We start from the raw sequence: 27,925 nt of genomic DNA, 5'->3' as shown, positions 1-27,925 counted from the left end.
ATGGGCTACTCTTTCCGATTAGCAGCAAGGGATCTTTTATTTGTGCTTCCCACAGGTAGGATAGCACAAACCATGGCCTTTGTTGAACCAGCTATGGATCACTGGTCGGTGCAAGTGGCTTACACCTACCCATTGAGCCTTGCGGAGCACTCACTCAGGGTTTTGAGTCGGTATGTGGATGAAAAATCCCATGCCTCGACTGGGATCCGAACCCAGTACCTACCAGCCTGTTGACCGGTGACCTAACTACGACGCCACCGATGCCGGTAAAAGGATTAATCAAGACTCAACAACAAAAACGTCTAACGTATATTAAGCAACATTGATTTGGTGCTTTTGTATATTCCTGGTTCTGAGCGTTATTTGTTGCTGCAAGCTTATAGAATGATGCGATTTAATCACTAAAATTGCGTATGTACTATTTATAGCAGTGTCAATGGACGACGACATTAAAAACGTATTGAGCCGTGACGTAGCCCAGTGGTAAACCGTTCGCTTGATGCGCGGTCGGTCGACTTGGGATCGATCCCCGTCGGTGGGCCCATTGGGCTATTTCTCCACGACTGGCATATCAAAGACCGTGATATGTGCTATCCTGCCTATGGGATGGTGCATATAAAAGATTCCTTGCTACTAATGGAGAAATGTAGCGGGTTTCCTCGCTAAGACTATCTGTAAAAATTACCAAATGTTTGACATCCAACAGCCAATGATTAATAAAATTAATGTGCTCTAGTGATGTCGTTAAACGCGACAAAGTTTACGGCTGATGTCTCTATTCAACAAAGACTAATTTATTTCTGATCAGTAATTGTGCATATCTATGACTAATCATTTTTCCTTTTGTAAGCACAAATTAAGCGGACATCCTAGGTGTGCTGCCATTGTAAAGACTAAAGAAGGCTTTTTAGCGACAGCTATTGCATATTAAATGTGTTTTCTTCTTTAGAATATCAGTGTCTGTATATTCATGGTCTACGATCGTCTTAATTCCAGTACGAGCACATATTTCATTTTGCTTCCTAATTAAATTAGGACACAAAATGAAATGCAATTAGTTGTTTTTGTTGTTGTCCTATTGTGCTTTTATCTGTGGTTTTGGTCCAACGACAAATGAAATGAATGTAACTACCACATGTATTATATATGTATGTATGTATGTATACAGGTATATGTATGTATGTGTGTGTATGTGTGTACATGTATATGTATGTGTGTATATGTATGTGTGTATATGTATGTATATGTGTATGTCTATGTATATGTATGTATGTATGTATGTATGTATGTATGTATGTATGTGTATATGTATATATGTATGCATATGTATGTGTGTATGTGTGTGTGTATGTATCTATATGTATGTGTATGTGTGCATCCATGTATATATGAAATATGTTATAATTTTATTATTATTGTACATTTGTAAGACGATGACTCAAGGCACCCCAACCTTGACATTGCCAGTGATCTGGGGTTACAAAGTTTAAAAAAGAAGAAAAAAAAAAGTATAGATTTAAAAAAAAAAGAGAAAAAGAATAAGAAAAATATGTTATGCCCATGCATTTTTATATAAGGAATAAAATTGTATTATACGAGCCTCTGGCGAGCACGATACATTATTTTTATTCCTAATATATGATACTGACGATACCGAGACACACGTGGGTAATAATCTTTTTATCATATTAACACAGAGTAAGTTCTCTTTGTTTTGTTTAAATGAATAAGTCACAAGTTGGTTTGTAGGTTGTTATTTTCAACTCCATCATGTAATAACAAGTTATGATTATGATACAAAACTTCAAGGCGTGTGAACAGAATCTGTTCTCCCCGAGTCTGTCTTCCAGTAGAGTTTGTGTTTTGTCAGAGAACTTCAAGGCGTGTGAACAGAATCTGTTCTCCCCGAGTCTGTCTTCCAGTAGAGTTTGTGTTTTGTCAGAGAACTTCAAGGCGTGTTAACAGAATCTGTTCTCCCCGAGTCTATCTTCTAGCAGAGTTTGTGTTTTGTCAGAGAACTTCAAGGCGTGTTAACAGAATCTGTTTTCCCCGAGTCTATCTTCCAGTACAGTTTGTGTTTTGTCAGAGAACTCCAAGGCGTGTGAACAGAATTTGTTCTTCCCGAGTCTACGGAAACGGAAACTCTATGTACGTGCCCATATCCACAAGGGTTTAGAACCAGAACCATTTGAGTTGCATTAAAATGAATATTTTAAATTATGAAAGGTAAGTGTTTCAAATTTAAATGATCAAAAAGAGCTTTTATAGTGAAAAATACGTCGTAGTGTTTATAAACTAGGGCCAATAAAATGAACTGAAATGGAACGTGTTTGCTACTTTAACAATTAGAATTACAGTTCATGCTGATTTCCAGTGTTGTTTAAATATCCACCTGTATCAGTATTTATAAGTTAATAAAATATGCGCGCCTCCCCCAACCCCCCCCCAAACAAACCAACAACAACAACAACAAAACAAACAACAAACGAAAACACCACCCAAAAAACAAAACCCCAACAAAAAACAAAACAACTCCCCCCCCCCCCTACCCCATTTAAGATTTATGTTGTAAGTGTCTAGTTTCCTTACGCACGTGATGTGTTTATATTTAATATCTTCTAAATTACTACCCACGTAATTATTTAGCATGCATATATGTAGGGTTTATTTCGTTTATTTTAGATATGTATTGATGTTTCATGCACGAATGTGTTTTAGATAGTGCTATAGGGCTCCCCACCATTATCAGATATTGTAAATATGTATTTATTCTATTTTGCTGTTTTTATTATAAAGCTTATAAGTTGTATAACTTATAGCAATAAAGAACTTGAACTTGAACTAATTAATGCTATATTCTATCCACAAATTATGATTAAGGTACTATTATTGCGCAAGATTAATTAATTAATGTATTAATTTATATATTAATTTACTCTTCATTATTATTTGTATTTGCTAGACTTATTGAGAACATGCAACCAAAACTGTAGTTGCTAGCCCGGGCATTTTTGCCGGTCAACATTATTACATGCACCGGCATATAACCCCCCCCCCCCCCCCCCCCCCCCCCCGTCGGACCGACAATTATTGTAGCCTACGTTTCGCACATTACTCAGAGTCGATCATGTTTGGTCCGGCCGGCAGTATTTGTAGCTTGTAGAATCGAATGTCCGGCAGAATTTTAACCAATTTCGACGCCTGTGTAGCGATCCCTATTTGAAGCGAGGTAATAAATTTTTTTTAAAAAATCAGATGGCTTTTTCACAGATGTATCTGCGTTTCCTTGAACAGGGTATATCATTCCAAAGTGTGTTTTTGACCTTTAAGATAACACAGTTGGCGTTACCCGAGTTGTTGGGTTCTCCAGACATCCACTTCTTATCACTAACAACGCTCCCATCCTCCCAGACAAACACATCCTCGTGATCCTCGTCTGTCAAACCAATGTAATAGTTGTATTGACCTGTCAAATACAAAAAAATATAAAAGTTTGTTTTTGGTAATTCTGACATATAGCTAGTCTTAGAGAGGAAACCCGCTATATTTTTCCATTAGCAGCAAGGGATCTTTTATATGCACCACCCCATAGACATGATAGCACATACCACGGCCTTTGACATACCAGTCTTGGTGCACTGGCTGGAATGAGAAAGAGCGATCGATATATAAAAAAATATGATCACAAGCCAGGCGCGGATCCAGGGATAGGGTACTGGGTGTGTGAACTCACGCCCCATCGAATTTCGAATTGCCCCAAACATGTAATGATAGGGTCAGACTATCAACTGTCAATCCCGTCGATAGGCCCATTTGGTTATTTCTCGTTTCAGCCAGTGCACAACGACTGGTATATCAAAGGCCGTGGTTTGTGCTATCCTGGGCCTTGTTCCAAGAAGCGATCTTAGCCCTAAGATTACCGTAAGCGCATAGCTACCCTATGCACTTAGTTGATCTTAGGGCTAAGATCGCTTCGTGGAACGTGGCCCTGTCTACTAATGGAAAAATGCCCCAGCCTGTTATCGACCCCGGTCGGACTACTGATGTTCTCTTGCATCTGCCAGTGCGGGCGGTCCCTCCTCCCACCCACCCCAAACCCTTTTCCTATCATGGACAGAGAAGCCGGCATAAACCGACACCTGCGCCCATGACAGGCGTGCGCTACAACAGCTTGCTCTGAATGTGCACGTTAAACTCTATGACCTGACCTAATAGGGGAAAATGTTTCGGGTTTCCTCTCTAAGACTCATAATTACCAAATGTTTGACATCCAATAAAACAATGTGCTCTAGTGGTGTCGCATTAAACAAAACAAACTTAGAACTAACTTTAACAAAAAAATCCAATTAATTAAAAAAATTTAACTAAATGTTTACCACTTTTAAATGTTAATATATTTTTTATATGTTATTTAATTAATATTTTTAATTCTAATTAAAATTGTTTGTGGAGATGATCACCTGTAGCATATAATTTATGTCACTGGAAGGGTGTGTGTGTGTTGGGGGGGGGGGGTATGTAAAAAAATCCACAACCCCAAAATAACTAATACCAAGATCAAAAACAAACAAACAAACAAACACACACGCACAAACACACACACACACACACACACACACACACACACACACACACACACACACACACACACACACACACCAAACCAAAAACCAGACAACAAACCAATAAACCCCCCCCCAAAACAAAACAACAAAAAAACACCTGAAACCCCCCTCCTAAAAAAAAACCCAACACACACACACCCAAATCCCCCCACCAAAAAAAAACAAAAACAAAACAAACACCCACCAATAAAAAAAACAATAAAAAACCAACAACAAACAACAACAAAATAAACAACATTAAAAACATTATTTACTGTACCTATATTTGCTACAATGTAGGCACTGACAGCGTCGTTCTTTTCTGCGGTGTCCAGGACGATCAGCCTGGAACCTGATTGGTTACAAAGGTCACGTGCATCACTCATCGTTTTGGTAACGTTGAAGACTTTGAAACACAAGTTCAGATCCCTCAAAAGCACGTATCCATCTTGAACTGGGCAGACATCTATACAAACACAATCTTTGTTAGGGTAATGCCACGACTGATATCAAAGGGACGATCTCCAAGCTAGCTAATGGTTATTTTATGCCTAAATCTTGAGTGTTCTTGAAAAACTTAGTAAGTCAGAAAAATCTGAATTGGAGATATTGACCGAAAACTACACCCTGCCAGGATTAAGCAGACACTTTGTGATTATTTGTTCATTACTTAGGAAGAGTAAATTAGGGAAATAATGTTTTTGGTTTTATTTTGACAGTTCCATCGCAACTTGACTTACTAGGTTTTTCCAGCCTTGAATGAAAACAGTTATGGCACGGTTTATCAACAATAACCTAGCAAGTCAATAAAATTGGTTTCTTTATTCCACATGTATCTTGAAAAAATACAAACTGCCGATCTAAATGAACTCCAGGACAAATACAAAATATAAAATACACAACCAGTCATTTGAAACCCCCTTTCAATGATTACCAGTAGACCTTGGAAGAGGACCAAAATTCGCCAAAATTCACAAAATATACATTTTACCCCCAAGAGGCCAATTTGAACCCGGCTACATCAAAATGATCATTACATCAGTCCAATTTTTCCCATAATTATGCAGGGTGGCACAATAAAAATAAATGTCCCAAAATCTAATGGATTAATCAATCATGGACAGGTGCTCTGTGCACTTTGGCAGTTTTTAGTGCGAAGTCAGATATTTTCACTGAAGAGCTTTCCCTTTATAGTGCACTTTGGCAGTCTTGCAAAGTCAGAAGGTTTTACTTCAGCAGCCGTTTAGTCATTACAAATAGGACATTTTAGTTTTATTGGGCCACCCGTCAGGAAAAACCTAGTAAGGGTTGTCAAGGATTTTGGTGTAGTGTTGATTGAATGTCTGACGGGGTGGGGGGTTACATAATTGCCACTGATCAGTCAAATGCCTCCACAAGGTCATGGCTAGCACCATTACTGGGCAGATATAGCCAGAACTTCTTCTTTGCAGGCACAAAACACTCGGCTAATTTCAGGAGCTTCTGTTTTTTTTTTTTGCTGCAGGGATGCCTCTCGGCTCCACCATTACTCCCGGAAACGTCAGGATATCAAACTTTGGCTTTAAAAATCCGACTTCTGCAAATTCATCACCAAAATTCTGCTTGTAAAAGAGTGGTCGACAACCCTTACGGGATTCAACCTCGGAAATGCTACCCAGTAGTGGCAACTGCACATTCTTGCTTTGGCGGGTCCTATGCCCATCTTGAAAAAAGTGGAAGTCGTTGTAGTGTATAACTACTGTTGAAGTATGCTTGCTAGCCCTGGCACACAGATCAACAAAATCTTTAAAATCAAGGATTTCTGGGGATTTCCTCATTGTGTTTCCTGCGTTATGATTGGCTAGTTCGACTTGCTAGGTTTTTCCAATACAAATAGTAAGGAATGTGTTGAGGAAAAACCTAGAAGTATCAGAACAACGCCCCACTTCAATTTGCTAGGTTTTGGCTGAATAAATGAATCAATACTCGGGACCTGCTAGGTTTTACCATTACAAAATTCATGAAACCACGGATGATTTTTTATTCTTACATGTGTTATATGATGATGTAAAAACTAGTAAGTCCGAAAATGGTCTTAACCCAATTTTACCAAAATCAGACATACTAGGTTTTCCCAGAACACTCAAGAAATGGTCTGGGCCTCGTTCCACGAAGCGATCGTAGTGCTATGATCGTCTTAGGTGTCTAGTTACGTTATGCACTTAATGTGGTCGCTTCGTGGAAGTCTGTTTCAATTTGGGGTGGGATCTAGCTCAGTCAGTAGAGCGCTCACCGGATGAACATAAGTTGTTTTATAAATTATAACAATCAGTTATTTTGTGTTATTATTATAATTCAAAACTCACAAAATCACTGAACGAGGAGAATGATACAACACAAAGATGATGCACTGTAACAGAGGAAAATGGGAAAACATATACAGGAAAACATGCCGCAAATGTACTGGCTGAAAGTTTTGCAACTGAAAGCAAACTCACGATTCCAAGAGACCAACAAGCAGAAATCCGAAAGGAAATAAAAAAAAGGAACTAGCTGTCGAAACCCTCCACCAGACATCATGACTAAAAGCTTCCAACCTTCAGAACTCAACCGAGCCATACACAGTCTGAAAAAGAAAAAATCGCCAGGCCCTGATGCAATAACTAATGAACTCATCAAACACCTCGGATCAGTAGGAAGAACCAGACTTGGGAACAATCAGTCTTCCCTGAAGAATGGAAAGAAGCAGAAATAATACCAGTCCTGAAGACAAACAAGCCCAAAAACAACAAAACCAAAAAGTTGCATAGCGAAAACCATGGGGAAAAAAAAGAGATTAATGCTATATTTCTCAACTACCTTGAAGCAAATCACCTGCTCGATGACAGTCCATCAGGATTCAGAAAACTTAAAAGTACTGACGACCAAGTCACATATCTAGCCCAGGATATCCAGGATGCCTTCCAAGAGAAAGAAAAAGTACTTGCCACCTTCTTTGACTTGACAAAGGCATTCGAAAAAGTCTGGAAAGAAGGATTACTTCTCAAACTAACAATAATGGGAATCCAGGCAAACATGTACAACTGGATTAAAAACCTGACCAATCTGATTAAAATTAGCTCTACTGGTCTACCAGTAGATCTAACAGCATCGCGTGGACTCCAATGTCCAGGTGACATTTCATCTATAAATAACAATTTAAATATCGACGAATTACACTTCGCCTTTTATAGCGTTATTCGGGAGCATACAAATTCTCAAAATATTGGGCGAGACTATTTATGCAATAGGCGAACTTGTTGGTCTATTTCAACATTAAAAAACAGGGGGAAATGTGCAGTAATAAACTCTGGATTGTATACTAGTATAAACAGATTTTATGGCTATACCATCACAGGGTTTGTTTTCGTCTTGAAACCAATTTTATATAAAATCTTATATTGAAATTAGGTTCCGGCATACTTCGTAATTCACCCGAATCATTTCGTATATCCTCGGCATAATTCTGAATGATAGCATGATTTTGCAAGTAAGGTTTTAATTGATCGAATGAAAGGTCAACTGGACATAAGCTTCAACGGGGTGCTGTTAGATCCACAGGTAATAGTAATTAACCAATGGAGCTAATTTTAATTAACCAGAAGACATGCTAGAGTCAAGCTAGATGGTAACAAAAGGAAACTGGTTTACTTACAAGAATGTGTTCCACAAGAAGGAGTAATATCCCCTACACTATTTAGCATCTTTATCAACGACTTAACAAAACAACTCTCTCCATTCATCCACCGGGCATCCATGCAGATGACCTAGCCAACTGGACCCTAGCATAATACACTACAACTGTAGGCATTCGTATACAAGAAGCAACCAACGCAGTTAGCAACTGGGCCAAAAACGGGAGTTGAAGATCAACAAGAACAAAACGACAACAACTCTCTTCATCAAGCCTGAAAAGTACAAAATCACCCTAGAAGATGCCTGCCTACCACAGAACGATACCCCCGACTTATCTTGGAATCACATTTGACAAGCGCCTTACATGGGTACCTCACACTGAGAACACAGAGAAAACAGCACTTCTCAAATTAAGGATTCTGGAGAAACTTGCAAGGACCACCTGGGGAGCAGACATCAACACCCTTAAACAAGTATACAATGGTGAAGTACGCCATGTTATGGAATATGGATCATCCACCTTTGCAACTGCAGCCAAAAGAAACACTTAAAAAATCCAGGAATATGGGTCTCTGTATCATCACTGGAGGAATACGAAGCACGCCAATCACTGCCATAGAATCAATGTCTGGTCTGCACAGCCTACATGAGAGAAGAAAATAAAAGGTACTTATACCGGCAGAGAAATACAAGAGACTGGAAACGCACCCAATGAACCAGAAAATACAAGATCCAAATATCAACAGACTCAAGCGCAGCAGCTTCAAACACCTATCAAAACAACTTTCAACTGAAAATCAAGACATCATCTCCAGAAACCCAGAAGAATGGTAAATCCTGACTCCATACACTAGAGATGAAGAGGAAAACCAAGACATCACTTTCTGCCTGAACATCCCTGGCATTGAAACAAAAGCACACCAGTCAGTTGAGACACGGAAAGCACTGACACTTGAACACATAAGTACTCACTATCCAACAGAGCACTGGATTCATGTCTACTCAGACGGATCATCACAAGGTGCAGTCCAAAATGGAGGGGCTGGTGCATACATCCAATATCCGGACGGAACAACTAAGTCACTATCAACCCCAACAGGCCAGCTGTCAACAAACTACGGATCTGAGCAACCAGCAGCCACTCAAGTAATGTCGCTTCTCATAAAACAAGCCATATCAAACACTAACATCGTCTTCCTCATCGACTGTAAATCAGTACTTCAATGAGTCCAAAATGGGTCCTAAGATAATGCCACCAGAAATTTCAAACACCAGCTCAGCATCATATCCAGAACTAACAATGCTGCACGTCAATGAATTCCAGTACACTGTGGAATCACAGGAAACGAGACTGCAGATAAACAAGGATAGGAGGTACTTATCCAAGTGACCCCCATCATACACCTAAACCGACGAGAACAAACAATGATATTCAGACTGAGGACAGGGCACTGCAGACTCAGTGCACATCTCTATAAACTCAGTGGTAACAACACCTCAATGCCACTGTAATATTGAACCCCAAACTCCAGAGCATGTACTGCAAATATGTCCAACATATGACAGTATCAGAGAAAACATTTGGCCACAACCCAGAACAATCGGAGAAACACTTTGGGGCGGCAGAGTACTCGGGCTAACAAAGCAGTATACCATCACACCTCTATCATATCCTTTTTGGGATCAATCTTATGCAGAGATGCGATACTGAATATGCTAATGGTAGTTTCGTAATCACCAGGTAATGATATGGCGTATGTTACACTCTTTTATAATCGCATATGTATAGCTTGTATGGCACACTTTAATTTAAAAAAAAAAATGTTTTAGATTATTATCGGTGAGTAGATTGAAACAATATCGTCAATTTTCACCTTACAAAAAAAGACATCCGAAGTACCCTTGATGGTTCATTGGAGAGATGTATAGCTATTGCATCAACCTTTCTTCCAATTGCCACTAACAAATAATCAATAAAACCTCTCCTGACAGACAGCACAGAAAGTCGAGGTGTTTGCCCAGGACAGCTTGCTTGAACATGAGTAACCCGAGTACTCTGACTGTAAGAGAGCTAGACGGACATTTGGACATAAATACGCTCTCATTACAGTCAGAGACCAAGCTATGTATTTTTTGGGCAATTCCCGACAACCAAAAAGTTGGCAAAGATTTCCGCTCTAATATCACAACAATCCTATGTTTGACGTTAAATACTTTTACATCGATCATTTTCGAGTTAATTGATTAAAAAAAATCCACATATTAATCACTAATACACACACTACAGAAAGAAACCCGACAGCACCAACATTCAGCTAAGCTTCGGCAAACTCCGGACAGCAGAATTCTAAGTTCGCCGACCTATATCGTGACGTTGCCTCACATGATCGCCCACTCAGCCATTCCGTCTACTGGGAAATAGGTCACCGAGCTTTGTAATTCTTGCGACGGAGTGTCACGAAGCGTAGCTGAATGTGGGTGCTGTCGGATTTCTTTCTGTACTATGTGTATTAGTGATTAATATGTGGATTTTTTTTCATCAGTTAACTCGAAAATGATCGATGTAAAGGTATTTGACGTCAAACATAGGATTGTTGTGATATTAGAGCGGAAATCTTTGCCAACTTTTTGGTTGTCGGGAATTGCCAAAAAAATACATAGCTTGGTCTCTGACTGTAATGAGAGCATATTTATGTCCAAATGTCCGTCTAGCTCTCTTACAGTCAGAGTACTCGGGCTAGAACGTGAGTTGTATACAAGCACGAAAATAAATTAATGTGATTAATGGACGATTGTTGTTAAGCCACAGTGATGCATATGCGTACGTGTATATCCGGGGGACCTGGGGGACCACCCACCCCTGAAAAAAAACAAAAAAAAAAAAACAAAAAAAAACATAACCCACAAAAAACACAAAAAAAACAAGGTTGTTACCAGTAATAGCTGAGTAGTGGCGCGACCCCTGTGAAGGGAGATAACTGGCGCTGTTCGTAAATCTTGCTGAATGCATGGAGCATGTTCCATCATTACTGTTGTGAGAAAATGAATTGCAGCCGGCACGCTTTGTACACTCCTTCCCACAATCCAGCTGGGTGTTCACGTTTCTGATGGAGGATATGACGTCATCAGTGATGAAGATGTCGTCAAACAGACTATTGTAAATCCAGACAGACTGTCGGGTGTTGTGGCTGCAAAACAACAGGTTATAACCATCCATTCAGATCTGCTCCGTCACACGAAACCGCAACACGAAAGAAAGAAATGTTTTATTTAACGACGCACTCAGCACATTTTATTTACGGTTATATGGCGTCAGACACATGGTTAAGGAAGAACCACACAGATATTGAGAGAGGAAACCCGCTGTCGCCACTTCATGGGCTACTCTTTTCGATTAGCAGCAATGGATCTTTTATATGCACCATCCCACAGACAGGATAGTACATACCATGGCCTTTGTTACACCAGCTGTGGAGCACTGGCGGGAGCGAGAAATAGCCCAATGGGTCTACCGACAGGAATCGATCCTAGACCGACCGCGCATCAAGCGAACGTGTTACCACTAGGCTACGTCCCGCCCTCCGTAACACGAAATCAACACACGATCTATAACTACATATTTTTGTGGTGTTTTTTTTTCTTCAGATTCGCAACATCAAACAATTTAACCGGCCTCGGTGGCGTTGTGGTTAGGCCATCGGTCTACAGTCTGGTAGGTACTGGTTTCGGATCTCAGTCGAGGCATGGGATTTTTAATCCAGATACCGACTCCAAACCCTGAGTGAGTGAGTGCTCCTTAACCATATGTTTGACGCCATATAACCGTAAAATAAAAATGTGTTGAGTTCGTCGTTAAATAAAACATTTCCTTCCTTTCTTCTCTGACTGTACATACCGGCCTCGGTGGCGTCGTGGTAGGCCATCGGTCTACAGGTTGGTAGGTACTGGGTTCGGATCCCAGTCGAGGCATGGGATTTTTAATCCAGATACCGACTCCAAACCCTGAGTGAGTGCTCCGCAAGACTCAATGGGTAGGTGTAAACCACTTGCACCGACCAGTGATCCATAACTGGTTCAACAACGGCCATGGTTTGTGCTATCCTGCCTGTGGGAAGGGCAAATAAAAGATCCCTTGCTGCTAATCGGAAGAGTAGCCCATGTAGTGGCGACAGCGGGTTTCCTCTCAAAATATGTGTGGTTCTTAACCATATGTCTAACGCCATATAACCGTAAATAAAATGTGTTGAGTGCGTCGTTAAAACATGTCTTTCTTTCTTTCTGACTGTATACATCTCTAAACACATTAAACTATGGGTGAAATGTGTATGGGTCAGAACGCAAGTGTTACTGATATTAGATCACATACACAGTTGGGCACTTAGGCTTTGTCTTGGTGCGTTTAGAATATCTCCTGTAGAGTGCGTATACATTAATGCGCACGAATATAGTTTGGGTGCTAAACGTGCAAAACTTTATTTGCAGTATGACACCTAGTATAAAGCCGGTGCCCCCAAATCCGACACGTTTGTCAATAAATTTATGAAGCTGTTTGTTGCGAAACTAACTACTATTCGCACATTTGGGTTTCATATTAATTAAACCGTTCTTGTCGGTTTAAAGCATTGACTTGACAGGCAGTCTTGAAAAAGCAATCATATTTTCTTTTAAAGTCACAAACCCTAATTTCAACCAATGAAGACGAATACAGGTCGGTTAATCTACACACCTATAACACATTTGGATAAACTTACAGAGTGAAACAAGTGTGTTATGGTAATCTATTGTATCAAACCACTCAGCCAGTGCTCCACGACTGGTATATCAAAGGCCGTGGTATGTACTATCCTGTCTGTAGAATGGTGCATATAAAAGATCCCTTGATGCATTAGAAAACATGTAGCGTGTTTCCTCTGATGACTACAAGTCAAAATTACTGATGTTTGACATCCAATAGCCGATGATTAATTAATCAATGTGCTCTAGTGGTGTCGTTAAACAAAACAAACTTCAAATCACCCACAATCAGAATTACTGATGTTTGACATCCAATAGCCGATGATTAATTAATCAATGTGCTCTAGTGGTGTCGTTAAACAAAACAAACTTCAAATCACCCACAATTGTGAAAGAAAGAAAGAAATGTTTTATTTAACGACGCACTCAACATATTTTATTTACGGTTATATGGCGTCAGACATATGGTTAAGGACCACACAGAGTTTGAGAGGAAACCCGCTGTCGCCACTACATGGGCTACTCTTTCCGATTAGCAGCAAGGGATCTTTTATTTGCGCTTCCCACAGGCAGGATAGCACAAACCATGACCTTTGTTTAACCAGTTATGGATTACTGGTCGTGCAAGTGGTTGACACCTACCCATTGAGTCTTGCGGAGCACTCACTCAGGGTTTGGAGTCGGTATCTGGATTAAAAATCCCATGCCTCGACTGGGATCCGAACCCAGTACCTACCAGCCTGTAGACCGATGGCCTAACCACGACGCCACCGAGGCCGGTCGACATGTAATGAACACCTGTTATGAACGCTTGTGATGCTGTAAATTTTTACCGAAAATAAGGTCACCTTGAGGCACACGCATCTCCTAACGGATGAGAAGCCGATAGATTGGATCCCATTCAAATTTAGAAGCCAAAACAGGCGGTTGACCACTTAGGGTAAAACGGGTATGGCACCATACCGAAAATGTTTAGCAGATTTTTGTTTTTAAAGTTAACTTTTTGACAAAATTAATTACTCTTATAATTACTGTATGATTTTCTTAACCTTAACCCTAAATTTAACACAATTGCTTTCTGGGGAAGGCCCCCCCCCCCCCCCCCCCCCCCCCCCCCCCCCCCCCCCCCCCCCCCCCCCCCCCATACCCCCTGTTGACTGTGGTTCAATTCCATAGCGCCATACCAATTTCTTTCTGGCAAAAACACTGCACGGTTAATAATTCGTTTCATAGTTTTACACATTCTGTGGTTCCAGCCCATACTCGGGCACTACAGGGAGATCAGTCTTTATGGATAAATACGACAGACAATAATTCAAAAATAAAATAAAATGTCATACCACAAATTACTTTAAAAATACAATATGATTTAATATCACTGCGTAAGAGAAACTAAAAAGAGCACTGTGTACATCATACATGTGAATGATGACATTTTCAGCTATTCTTGATTTTCAACAGACATTTTCTTGAATTAACAACACACATGTACATACATGTAGGTGCATCATTGTTTGCATATAATATATCATTGTATATTCGATTTCAACGACTTCTTTCAATTTATACAATTAAGAATCATTAAAATACTTTGACTAAAAAGAAATACAATTTATCTTAGTCAAAGTTTAATAGCAAATAATGTAGCTGTATATTTATTTTGAAAAAAAATAACCCATTCCTCCGTTTAAAATATGCACAAATATTTAGTTTATTATTTCTTCTAACGCGGTCCAAACTGCATTTCATTATAAACTTTTAAGTGATAACAAGATAAAAAAATGTTTATTCACTGTGAAGATAAGTTTAAAAAAAAGGGTACCATAAACGATTAATAACATTTTAGACTTAAAACCCTGAAATATTTTATCTTTTTATAAAAAAAAAAAAAAAAATGTCATGTTTATTATAGTATTGCAAAATTATAGGATATATCCACAGTATCTACTATAAGTACTAATAAACAAGAATAACTGGAAATGTTGACAATTTATGCATGGTTAAATATTGTATAATAGTTACTACCGTGTGATGGTGGCGACATTTTTGAATGCAGGGTCTTTAGTAAAATATATATTAAAAAAACTAAAATCAAATACACAATAAACTCAACTGACTATATTTCTTGCAGCTAGACACATGTCTTAAGATTCCTCAGAAAAAGTTAACTTAATACACACTGCTTAGTTTTTAATAATTTTAAAATGTACATACTACATACTATAGAAGATAATACATACCTTAATGCTATAGAAATGCTGCAGATAATAATTGCTAAAAGCATTATAGATGCGTCTGGAAAGTTCTGTGTTTTCCAAACTGAACAAATATTTCGCAACGAAAACAATTCCAGTGCACTCAGTTTATCTATGCTGGTATGTAAATGTTATCATCCGAGGTGTTTTTATAGAAAATTGATTTCCATGAAAACAATCCGGTTAAGTTATGCACAATAACGTATGGCGTATACAAAAAGAGAGTACAAAGAGGTTTGTAATAGTTATTTTTATAGGACGTTCACGCGGAGATAAGAATAGAAATGAAAAGTGGACGTTACAAAGGGTGTGCAGAATAGACCAATCAAGTAACATCAAACACAACACAAACGTTTTGTGTCTTGCTAGAAAATATAATGGAACCAGACGTCGTGTGGTGCGTTTTAATGTTAATTATTTAGTGCTTTTATAGACGGGTTTTTCTGATTATCGCCCAGCAGTTTATGACGTTGTCGATAGATGGCGTAACCGTACGGTCGCCATCAAGGGAGTGAAATTCACGCAACAATAACGTGATGGCATTGTATCTGGGCGCAATTTCAGTATTTATGACTTTCTTGGAACGTTTTTTAAAAGCAAAACCAGTCTCTCGGATAATTCAACCTCATTTAAAGATTGTATATTCATGTCAATGTCGGTGGAAACCTGTGAATGATTAAAAACAAATAATAAAAACACCTATACACGCCAATACAAAAGCATAGCGAATAAATTAAACACGCGCAAGTAAAATTTAATACGTTTGATGGTTATTAAGTGAAACGTTACTGAATACATCATAAAATATAGAAAAAAATATTTCTGTTATGGACGTTTGTAGAAAACGTGGTTTAAAATTCTAAAAAAGAAAGACTGACCTTAGATCTAGACGTCAATATTTAGCTATTACTATTATTAGCTCTGGGATATTCCTGATGTGATCACATGGGGTTGAAGTGGGACGCAGTTTACGCTTCCAAATATTGCTCTCTTATTTTTATTTTATTATTATTATTTCAAATATGAGTTATGGTGTTAAATGTGTGCAAATAAACTGATAAATAAAGAATTTACTGACGTAATACGCATGCAGGCCACACCAAACATCGCACCCCCACCCACTTCGTCAAATTTTATTTTTTAATTATTATTATTATTATTATTTATATTTATATTTATATTTATATTTTTATTTATTTTAATCAATTAATTTATTTATTTATTTATTTGTTATTATTTTATTATTATAAATATTTTTATAAAGTACTTTGACGTCACTGGCCAGTAAACCCGTCTATAGATTGAGGACGTTACAAAGATGTAACAATCATTGTGACGTCATCCGTCCATTATTTGCCGACGAGATGAGTTCACTGACGTAATCGTCCTTGGTTGTCCTGCAGAACAGGACAAAGCAGAACAGAGCAGAACTTTATTACATTCAGGGCCATCGCTCGATGTCATTTGAGGAATATATATTATATACATGTATATATACTGAAAGGAAAAAGAAACGTCGGGTCAACTTTAAAGCCAGCAGATCAAATTGTATGACACGATATGTACAATTGTACTACATATCTATGAAGGACGGACACTAATGATAATACTGTCAATTTTTTTTATTGAAATGTGAAAGAAAATGGCAACATAATCTGATTGCAAATGAGGGTATCCCCCCCCCCCCCCCCCCCCCCCCCCCCCCCCCCCCCCCCCCCCCCCCCCCCATAATTGAAATCAAACACTCATGGAAACAATTCATTAGTATCCGTCACATGTCATTTAATTCTCGTTTTTCTGTGTACGAGTCCACTAGTCTCACTGGTCTCACTAGTACCGTGTGTGACCACCCCGTGCCTGTATAGCTGCCCTGACCCTCCTGGACGATTCGTCACTCTTCTGTCCAACTGATCCCACAAGTGCTCGATGGGGGACAGATCGGGGCTATAAGCGGGCCAGTCGAGGGGAACGATGTTGTTCGCTGCAAGAAAGTCCCTACACACTCTTGCAATATGCGGCCTCGCGTTGTCTTGTTGCAATGTCAGGTTGTTATGCTGGACAAAGGGCACAGCATGAGGCTGCAGCATCTCGTCCCTGTATCGGACGGCTGTCAGGTTCCCAGCGATGACCACCAAAGGCGTTTTCAACCCATGGGAAATTCCACCCCAGACCATGACTGAGTCACCCCCAAATCTGTCCTTCTCATCAACGCAAGCGTCGGCAAATCTCTCCCCACGACGTCGATACACGCGACGTCGCCCGTCCGACCAGAAAAGTGTGAACCTTGATTTATCCGTGAACAGTACACGCCACCATTGCATCATGCGGAACCTTCCCGGTGCATGTGCACGCAGCCAATTCATCCGACGTTGTCGACTTAGTGGCGTCAGAGGGAGACCAACGTAGGGACGACGCGCAACGAGATTGGCTTCTCGCAGCCGATTCTTTACAGTTTTAGGGTGGATGGGACGATTGTGGGTGCCTATGGTGTTGCGAGCAGTAAGGTGACGATCGCGCAAATGCGCAAGCCTGATTGCTCGGTCCTCTCAGCGTGACGTTACACGTGGGCGCTCGGACCGGGGACGGTCGGCAACCCTTCCTGTAACCCGTAAACGTATCACAAGACGTTGTATGGTTCGAACATTTACACCAAATTGCACGGCAACTTGTCTTTGCGTATGACCTTGCATGAGCTGTGAAATTGCTTGACCCCTCTCAACTTCGGCCAAGCTTGGCATACTGGCAATTAAAGTTTTACCAAATAACGCATCGGATTGTGTTCTGTAACAGGTAACAGGTCGGCACCTGCGCCCACGACAGGCGTGCGCTACAACTTGTTCTGAATGTGCACGTAAAACCCTATGATCTGACCTGTAGTCCGTCCCACAAGGAACGCCTTTTTTCATACTATGAAATTTACTGCAAGTTATTTATTTCTGAACCGATTGATTTGTAACTTGCACATATTATTTTTTATATATATATATATATATATATATATATATATATATATATATATATATATATATATATATATATATATATATATATATATATATCCAAAACAGTGCAGTGGCGGATCCAGAAAATCCATGGAATTTTGGTGGATATTTGGAGGATAAAAATTAATATATAATAAAATTATAACTGTCGCAAAATTTAGGGGGGGGGGGGGCCCCCTGCCCCCTCCCCTAGATCCGCCTCTGTTATGTCAAACCGAAATTATTTACAAAAGACAGTTTTATAGAATGATGGGACGAACTTAGTTAACTCTAATAATCGCCATTTGCATGCCTGTATAGCCAGTCTACTATTCCACAGCTGATTGTAAAGCTAGAAAACTTGATACATTCCTCCGACCTTAGCAGAGGAAAAATACGAAAGTCTGTACGGCGTGAAAATGAAAGAGCCATTCAAATATTACGTAAGGCTCGAGGGGGTGGGTGGGTGTATGTCCAAAAGTTTTGTAGCGTTACAGGGTTGGATGGGTGTACTGAACAGCTTTACGTAAAAGACCATTTTTTATTACTACAATATTTTGCTGGTGTTTTTCTTTCTTTCATAAACGCACTGTCACGACGACAATGTTTAACGTAGCCAGAGTACTCTGACTGTAAGAGAGCAATACGGGCATTTGGAAGGTTATACGATGTAATTGTTTCGCAATCGCTGCCCACCAAAGAGTAGTCAAAGATTCCCGCTCTAATACCACAACAATCCTATGTTTGACGCCATATACCTTTATATCGATCACTTTCAAGTCCATTGATTAAAACAAATCCCATATTAATCACTAATACACACACTACAGAAAGAAACCCGACAGCACCCACATCCAGCTAAGCTTTCGGCAAACTTCAGACAGCAGAATTCTAAGGTCGCCAACCTATATCGTGACGTAGTGTCACATGATCGCCCACTCATTGATTCGGTCTTCCAGGGGCCGCCTCATACAATAATAACACAAATGTCCGATAATCACAAAAAAACTACCAAAAAAACCCCGTTTGTTTTGTTTAACGACAATACTATAGCACATTGATTTATTAATCATCGGCTATTGGATGTCAAACATTTGGTAATTTTGTCATAGTCTTAGAGAGGAAATCCGCTACATTTTTCCATTAGTAGCTAGGGATCTTTTATAAGGATACATGCACTGTTACGTTAGATACCATTTATCTTACAACTCGTTGTTTAAAAACGTATCAAACTCACTTTCGCTCGTTAGATATATTTTAAAACAACTCGTTGTAAGATAAATGGTATCTAACGGCCACTCATTTATAATTCTCTTTCTATATATAATACATTCTGAAACATGATATTTCAGATATAAAGGTGAAAACGTAATCGGATGGAGTTCGTTTAAATAATCACATTAGTAAACGACTAATAATGTGAATGGTTTTGAAGAAAAATTAATTCTGCATTTTGTCGATAGACGAAACCCGATATTCGTTTCAGTTAAAAATATATATAGCCAATTACAATCGATAAAAGGCTTTTGTAGGAGATATCACTGGCACTATAATTTGCGATATCTCCTGCGATATCTACGCAGGAGATATCACTTCTTATAATCTTGATTTGTCAAATTTTAATCATAAGACAATGTTTTGTTACGTCACTGTGTTTGTTTCAGCGCTAAACCTACCATTAGTGACGTCACGCCACTGCCGTTCTGCTAGTTAACAAGTCTACCGCTGACATTCAACCCACATTACTGACATTGTTTACAACTGTCGCAAATGAAAAGAATGATAATGGATGATAAAAAGAATATCCCCCCCCCCCCCCCCCCCCACGTGTCTTATGATATCATAATTTATCAGCACTCGTTGATAAAAGTATAAAATCCTCGGCAAGCCTCGGATTTCATACTTTTATCAACTCGTGCTGATAAATTATGATATCACAAGACACTCGGGGAGTATCCTCTATATATCATCAACAACAATAATTACATGAAAAAATACATTGTTTTCAACATTGTATATTTGTCACTTCCATTACCATGTGCTCGACTCGAAATGGTTTCACGGATGTTATGTTTCGTAGGCCTACAAACTCTATATAACGTATTTATTATTATATGATAAGCTATATTTATATACTATTGATAAAATATCATATTTACTAATTTTCGCAATTGTATAATTTATATCTGTACTACTACCAATATTATAATTATACTATTTTTGTTCCTGTAAATCATGTTCTGCCATGGAACACGTCTTCATATGCCGTAGAATACGGCCTGAGCGTAATAAATTCTTGTCTTGTCTTGTCTTGTTAACACTCGTTCTGGGTGGGAGCTAGTATCGGACTGCGAGCCTAGTACCTACCAGCCTTCAGGGGCGTAACTAGACTTTTGAAATGTGTACTCAAGAAAATAGCGAAACCCCTCAAAATCGTGCCATTCAGTCACTAGTAATTCCAATCTGTAAAACGTATTTTCTTACAAACGCTTGGATTGGTCAAATTCGTATGACGTCATTACGACTGTCATATCTTCATGAAACCCAAGGTCTCACTACACATGTCATCTGCCATTGAAACCCATGTTAAATTACCCAACTTCAAAAGAAGATTGCCATCAGAACGGGTTCTCATTGGCACTAACAACATACACCATTGCGAACATACATTATATAAGCATTTATTTTCACTCCAAAATTGAGAACATTTCCGTCTCATTTTTTTGCTATTTAACCGCATCTGGCTGTAGTACCGGTCCGAACAGGTGGTTCATTAACCGATTCACTCCGGCTGTCTCTTGCGCTGTACACCCATGTCCCAAAAGGTCGATGCACAATAATACAACATAACATGGGTAAAATACAGCCAGAAGGCTTACCATTAAACATACATATTGTTTTAATTCTTCACCATTTCCTAGAAGTGAATATGTCAACCATAACGTGTGTCACAATTAGGAACTGTAGTGGAGATGAATGAACTCTCACCCGGAAGTTATCTGTGTAGTGAGACCCAAGCTTTGAATGACGTTGGGGATTCCCCTAAAGTGGAGCGTTAATAAATACGATTGTTGTAAAAAAAAAGTGTACTCAAATAGCTAAATTGCGTATAAGCAGAAACATTTTGTACTCAAATGAATACATTGCGTACACGTAGTTACGCCCCTGGCCTTATATCCGATGGCGTAATCACAACACCACCGAGGCCGGTATCAACCCATTGAGTCGTTGAAACTCGCTCTCGGTGGGAGCCGGTATCGGACTACGAACCTAGTACCTACCAGCCCAATTTAATTAAAATTAGCTCCACTATTACATGTGGATCTAACACCAGCCAGTTGGAGCTCATGTCCACCAACCAAAACCTTACTTGCAGAATCCTGCCAGTGATTTAAAAATAATTTGAAAACATTCCGAATTATCCTGAGGGTATACGACATGTTTCGTTTGAATTACGAATGCCTTAAAACATGTTTTATTTTATAAAATAAATAATTTGTAATGTAAAACTGAAGACTGATTTTTTTTTTTTTTTTTTATATAAATAAATAAATAATTTTTAATGTAAAATTGAAGACTGATAACCCACCCAGTACGTATTGGTATGGTTCTCTGTACTGCGGCCACTAAAATAGACTCGCCCGATATTTTTAGAATTTGTATGCTCCCAAATAACGTTATAAAAGGCGAAGTGTGATTGGTTAATATTTAAATTATTATTTACAGACGAAATGTTACCTGGACATTGGGGACTACGCAGTGTTGTTAGTTTTAAATCACTGGCAGGATTCTGCAAGTAGGCCCCCTAAGGTTTTGATTGGTGGACATGAGTTCCAACTGGCTGGTGTTAGATCCACATGTAATAGTGAAGCTAATTTTAATTAGATTGCTACCAGCCCTATGTCACGACACCACCGAGGCCGGTGCAAGACTAGTTTTTTAGGGGGTTTTATTACCACCAAACACAGTCCTCTTGTACAAATATACTTTGGTAAATATAAGGAAGGAAATGGTTTAATTAACGACGCACTCAACACATTTTATTTACGGTTATATGGCGTCAGACATATGGTTAAGGACCACGCAGATATTGAGAGAGGAAGCCCGCTGTCGCCACTTCATGGGCTACTCTTTTTGATTAGCTGCAAGGGATCTTTTATATGCACCATCCCATAGACAGGATAGCACATACCACGGCCTTTGATGTACCAGCTGTGGTGCACCGGTTAGAACGAGAAATAGCCCAATGGGCCCACTGACGGGGATCGATCCCAAATCTACCGCGCATCAAGCGAGCGCTTTACCACTGGATTCCGTTCTGTCCTTTATAACAATTTTGATATGTTTTGGCAAAAAATGGACGTTTTTTTGTTTGTTTTGTTTGTTTTGTTTTTTCAAAAAGAGGTTTTGTAGATAACAATGGCCATTTCTCAAGTAAGATAACTTTTAATCCTTCAAAAAATGGTGAATGGAGGATGAAACCCATAGAACTCAAACCAACTGAATAGTTCGCTTTCTGGTTCAGACATATCCTTAACATTTGTGTTCCGATTAGCGTCTATAGTTATTTATTTCTGAGCTGATTGTTTTCTAAATTGCACACAAAAATAGTATATATATTTTTAATTTTCAAAACACTTTTCTTCTTACAAAACTGAAATTATTAAAAAAAAAAAAAAAAAAAAAAAAAAATCCACCCAACATTTTTGTAGGAGGATGGAAGGACTATAGTATAAACTTGTATTATTATTCTTAAGTAAAATAAATTGTACAAAAATGATTCTGAAAACTGAGGATAGTCCCTTTAATTTAAATACCTGTAATGAAACATAACATTATTTTAATGAATTGCTAATGTGTAATATTGATCAGTCTGACCGTTTAAAATAATATATATATATATATATATATATATATATATATATATATATATATATACATATATACATATATACATACACATACACATACACATACACATACACATACATATACATATACATATATATATATATATATATATATATATATATATATATATATATGCCATCTGATATATATAAACCATATAGTATAGTACAGTCTGACTCACAGAAACAACGGGCATATAACCAATTAACTTACCCTAACAGCCATTTTTTTTGTACTGGGATGTCGATAAAGATTGATGTATTCATTGAAACAGCTAATGTTGGTAACAATCCACGTGTTCATACCTTTTAGACGGTTATTAAGCATATGGCCCTCTGTATACAGCATCTGAATACTGGTGATTTAATATTCAGATGGGTCTGAATGCAAACTGAATTCCGGTTTTTCAGTAGCCAGCACGCGATCCAGCAAGGTGTTTTTTTGTTTGGTTATACATCAGATATTACCACGGCGTTGAAGGGACATAGAAACAAATAATTTAAAGCGTGCCCACGAGTTATTAAAGCGTGTGCACGAGTTATTAAAACGTGCACATTAGTTATTAAAGATTACGCCCAAGCTTTGACGCCATTGAGAAATGAACAAACTTGGAGAGTTCCTGTTAAAAGATCGCGGCAGGACGATTTGATTGTATTCTTTTCTCCGAAAGAGTGAAAGGTCTCTCAATAATCACTTCAAATGGCGAACCGAAAGTACAATGCCATGGTTTTTAGCAAGAACATATGTCATAACTACATAGGTGAAACCGAGACTGAAGTATCCTCGAATGAGATCGCATCTTCTTTCCATATCATCCACCCTCTATACCTGCTGGAATATTCAATCGCTCATCTTTTTAATACTGCACGTGCATGTGTACCAAAAATGCGTACAATACTAGCTTTAATAACACCTCGTGCGTACGCTTTAATAACTCGTGCGCACGATTTAATATCTCGTGCGCACGATTTAATATCTCGTGCGAACGCTTTAATAAGTCGTGCGCACGTTTCAGTAACTCGTGCGCACATTTTATTTTTTTTATTTTTTTTCTTTGTATCTCCTTTCAACGCCGTGGTAAAATACACTTTAATAAGATGGAAAAAAGTTTAACGCCGACATCTATCCACTTCGTTATGGGTGTAATCTGGATTATTCACATCTTTCTCGTAATTAGGTGTTCGATGTTTGAGTTTCCGCAGGACGGTTGTCACCAGTGTAAAATGAGCAAGGAAATGGTTACGGAATACACGTTTGATCGGAAGTTACGTCAGACGTTCAAAAGCTCGGAACAAACGGGCCTGGCGTGTGCTGTGCTATGTTATGAGGATGAGCGTTGTAATGGCGTGATCGTCTATCCGGGTGTCTGTCACCTGTTCGGAGTGATCAGTGTCGCCCATTTGTCTGCCCCAGACGCAGACTATCGCACCTGTGACGTGTTCAACATAGTATGCGCTGTCGGTGTGGGATCGATCCCCGTCGGTGGGTCCATTGGGCTATTTCTCGTTCCAGCCAGTGCACCGCGACTGGTACATCAAAGGCCGTGGTATGTGCTATCCATCTATGGGATGGTGCATATAAAAGATCCCTTGCTGCTAATCGAAAAAGAGTAGCCAATGAAGTGGCGACAGCAGGTTTCCTCTCTCAATATCTGTGTGGTCCTTAACCATATGTCTGACGCCATATAACCGTAAATAAAATGTGTTGAGTGCGTCGTTAAATAAAACATTTCTTTGTTCAACATAGTAAGTATTACATCTATGATGTGCTCAACATAGTAAGTATTACATCTATTATGTGCTCAACATAGTAAGTATTACATCTGTGACGTGTTCAACATAGTAAGTATTACATCTGTGACGTGTTCAACATAGTAAGTATTACATCTGTGACGAGTTCAACATAGTAAGTATTACATCTGTGACGTGCTCAACATAGTAAGTATTACATATGTGACGAGTTCAACATAGTAAGTATTACATCTGTGACGAGCTCAACATAGTAAGTATTACATCTGTGACGTGTTCAACATAGTAAGTATTGCATCTGTGACGTGTTCAACATAGTAAGTATTACATCTGTGACGTGTTCAACATAGTAAGTATTACAACTGTGATGTGGTGCGCATGGTATTACACATGTGACATGTTTAGTATAGTAAATGCCACACCTGCGTGGCCACGACGTGTTTCAACATCTTTCTCGTTCTCTCCCCCTCCCTCTCTCGTAGTATTTTTCTTTTTCTTGCTAATATAGTCATTTATTATTTTTTTAAAGCAAATATATAACCTTTGTTTTATTTTTCATTTAGAATCGATGTAAGAACAACGGATTTCCAGATGATAATGGATATTGCAGCTGTAGTCGAGATACGGAGGACCTTTCTGTGAAACTGTTATACACGTAAAATATTGTCTAAGATATAGTCAAACATAATAGGTAAGATAAGAAAAAGACCTTTGAATCTCATAGCAATTCCAATGTTTGATAATATTCCAGTCCATTCCTCTACAGTTTATATTGTAATATGTCTGTGAACAGCCATGTAGACATATGGCTTATATTTTCTGTTTTGTGTATCTACTTGTTTCGGCCGGCCTCGGTGGCGTCGTGGTACTGGGTTCGGATCCCAGTCGAGGCATGGTTTTTTTAATCCAGATACCGACTCCAAACTCTGAGTGAGTGCTCCGCGAGGCTCAGTGGGTAGGTGTAAACCACTTGCACCGACCAGTGATCCATAGCTGGTTCAACAAAGGCCATGGTTTGTGCTATCCTGCCTGTGGGAAGCGCAAATAAAAGGTCCCTTGCTGCCTGTCGTAAAAGAGTAGCCTATGTGGCGACAGCGGGTTTCCTCTCAAAATCTGTGTGGTCCTTAACCATATGTCTGACGCCATATAACCGTAAATAAAATGTGTTGAGTGCGTCGTTAAATAAAACATTTCTTTCTTTCTACTTGTTTCCTCTCTGTTTTGTATTTGTGTCTTACTTATTTATTTACTTCCTTTTGTATAAACCGGCCTCGGTGGCGCAGTGGTTAAGCCATCGGACTACAGGCTGGTAGGTACAGGGTTCGCAACCCGGTACCGGCTCCAACCCAGAGTGATTCTTAAGGGCTCAATGGGTAGGTGTAAGGCCACTACACCCTCTTCTCTCTCACTAACCACTAACCAACTAACAACTAACCCACTGTCCTGGACCTAACAGCCCAGGGAGGTGAGGTGTGTGCCCAGGACAGCGTGCTTGAACCTTAATTGGATTATAAGCACGAAAAATAAGTTGAAATCAAATCCTTTTGTATTATTTGCATATATATGTTCCATCTAACGATCTGTATTAAATGTGAGATTTATTACACGTAACACTATTGTTAAGAAAAACGTTAATAAGCAAAAATGTCTGACATAACCATTCTTTCCATGAGGTGTCTTCAATCCGATAATGAAAAAAGATGTGTCATCTTCAACGTTATAATAAGTAAAAAAAAAAATTCAATCTTTTTTTTTCTGCACGAAACAAATGGAAAACAGTGGTCTGCTTTAAATGCAATTTTTGTTCTCATAGAACTAGGAAAAATTAATTTAGAATACATTGTCAACGAAACCACAACTGAAAAAGATGGTCGCTATATTATTTTAGTCATTGCTTTAGAAAAATAACGGTCGTCGTTGTTGAATCTGCATGGTCCAAACTTACACGCGCCTCAATACTTTGTTCCCCTGCGTGTGCTGTAACCTCACCGTGGTGCAGGGGTGTAACATTCTCTTTGAGAATGGCCAATACAGCACAAAATTTAAATGTTTAGTAAAATTCAGTATCCGTAAAATTCTGTGATATTTGTGTTTTTGCACAGTTCTTTACACTGTTTTTGTTTAAGTCTTGAATTTTTATATTGATGTTGATCATCACTTTATTTATTTGCATTACCATAGTTTGACACCCAATAGCCGATGTATATGTCGTTAAACATTCATTCATTCATTCATTCATTCAATACTTTGTTAAGTCTAAACGGAAACATAAAACTTACCAGGATCAAGTATGATGGTAGGTGATTAGAATGTTGTACACGACTACACTTTAGACACAGTTAACTATAAACAAAACAAAAACAATACCTTTTCCAACAACTATATTTTGGAAATGAAGGAATATTTGTGTTCAAGCGATTCTTGGATAATATTAAATCCCGATACACGTCAATGTGCGTGGCCACTAAAACCTTTAACTAAACAAAGTAGATTGTATTATGTTCTCGTGTCTAATGATATCATGGCAATGGTAAACAAATGTAACATAGATATGTTACAATTGGGATCATTATATTATATCATTAGAAATATTAGTGCACCAAACAAAACGTGAACCGGGATATTGGAAATTGTACACGGGCGTAGGAAGGTGCCAAAACGTGTGGGCACACACACACACACACACACACACACACACACACACACACACACACACACACATATATATAAACCATCGCTGCTGCTACAAAGTGTGTGTGTGTGTGTGGGTGGGGGGGCATGTCACTTGCTCCCCGCTTCCTACGCCAGTGTTTTATTTTAAGATCAAAAATACATTTCCAGTAAAAGTCAAAATAATACGATACTCTCCATTAACGACCAATTGGGTGTTTAAAAATTATTCAGATGAAAATAAGGTATGAAAGTATTCCATATTCAGAAAAAAGAAAACAGGAAATGACAAAACCAAAAGTAAAAAAATTAATCTTCAAAAGAAAATTCTAAAACTAGAAATGTCAGACACTATAACCAATGAAAAT

At 38.7% G+C, this 27,925-nt stretch overlaps 1 protein-coding gene across 1 annotated transcript; it reads right to left on the bottom strand.

Annotated features, from left to right (window-relative positions):
• Nucleotides 1-3,120: 3,120 nt before the first annotated feature.
• LOC121389203 (C-type lectin BML-2-like) lies at nt 3,121-11,475 on the bottom strand. The gene is made up of 3 exons (XM_041520805.1): nt 11,193-11,475; nt 4,885-5,070; nt 3,121-3,466 (listed from the first exon to the last, which is right to left on the bottom strand). Exons 1-3 carry the CDS (start codon nt 11,473-11,475, stop codon nt 3,252-3,254), a joined length of 684 nt encoding a protein of 227 aa, XP_041376739.1. The 3' UTR covers nt 3,121-3,251.
• Between the last annotated feature and the right edge of the window lie 16,450 nt (nt 11,476-27,925).

The sequence above is a fragment of the Gigantopelta aegis genome, chromosome 14 (assembly GCF_016097555.1).
Source record: "Gigantopelta aegis isolate Gae_Host chromosome 14, Gae_host_genome, whole genome shotgun sequence".
In the NCBI taxonomy this organism is placed as follows: domain Eukaryota; kingdom Metazoa; phylum Mollusca; class Gastropoda; order Neomphalida; family Peltospiridae; genus Gigantopelta; species Gigantopelta aegis.
Note: the sequence above shows the minus strand (reverse complement) of the source record. Positions and strands in the feature narration are given on the sequence as shown.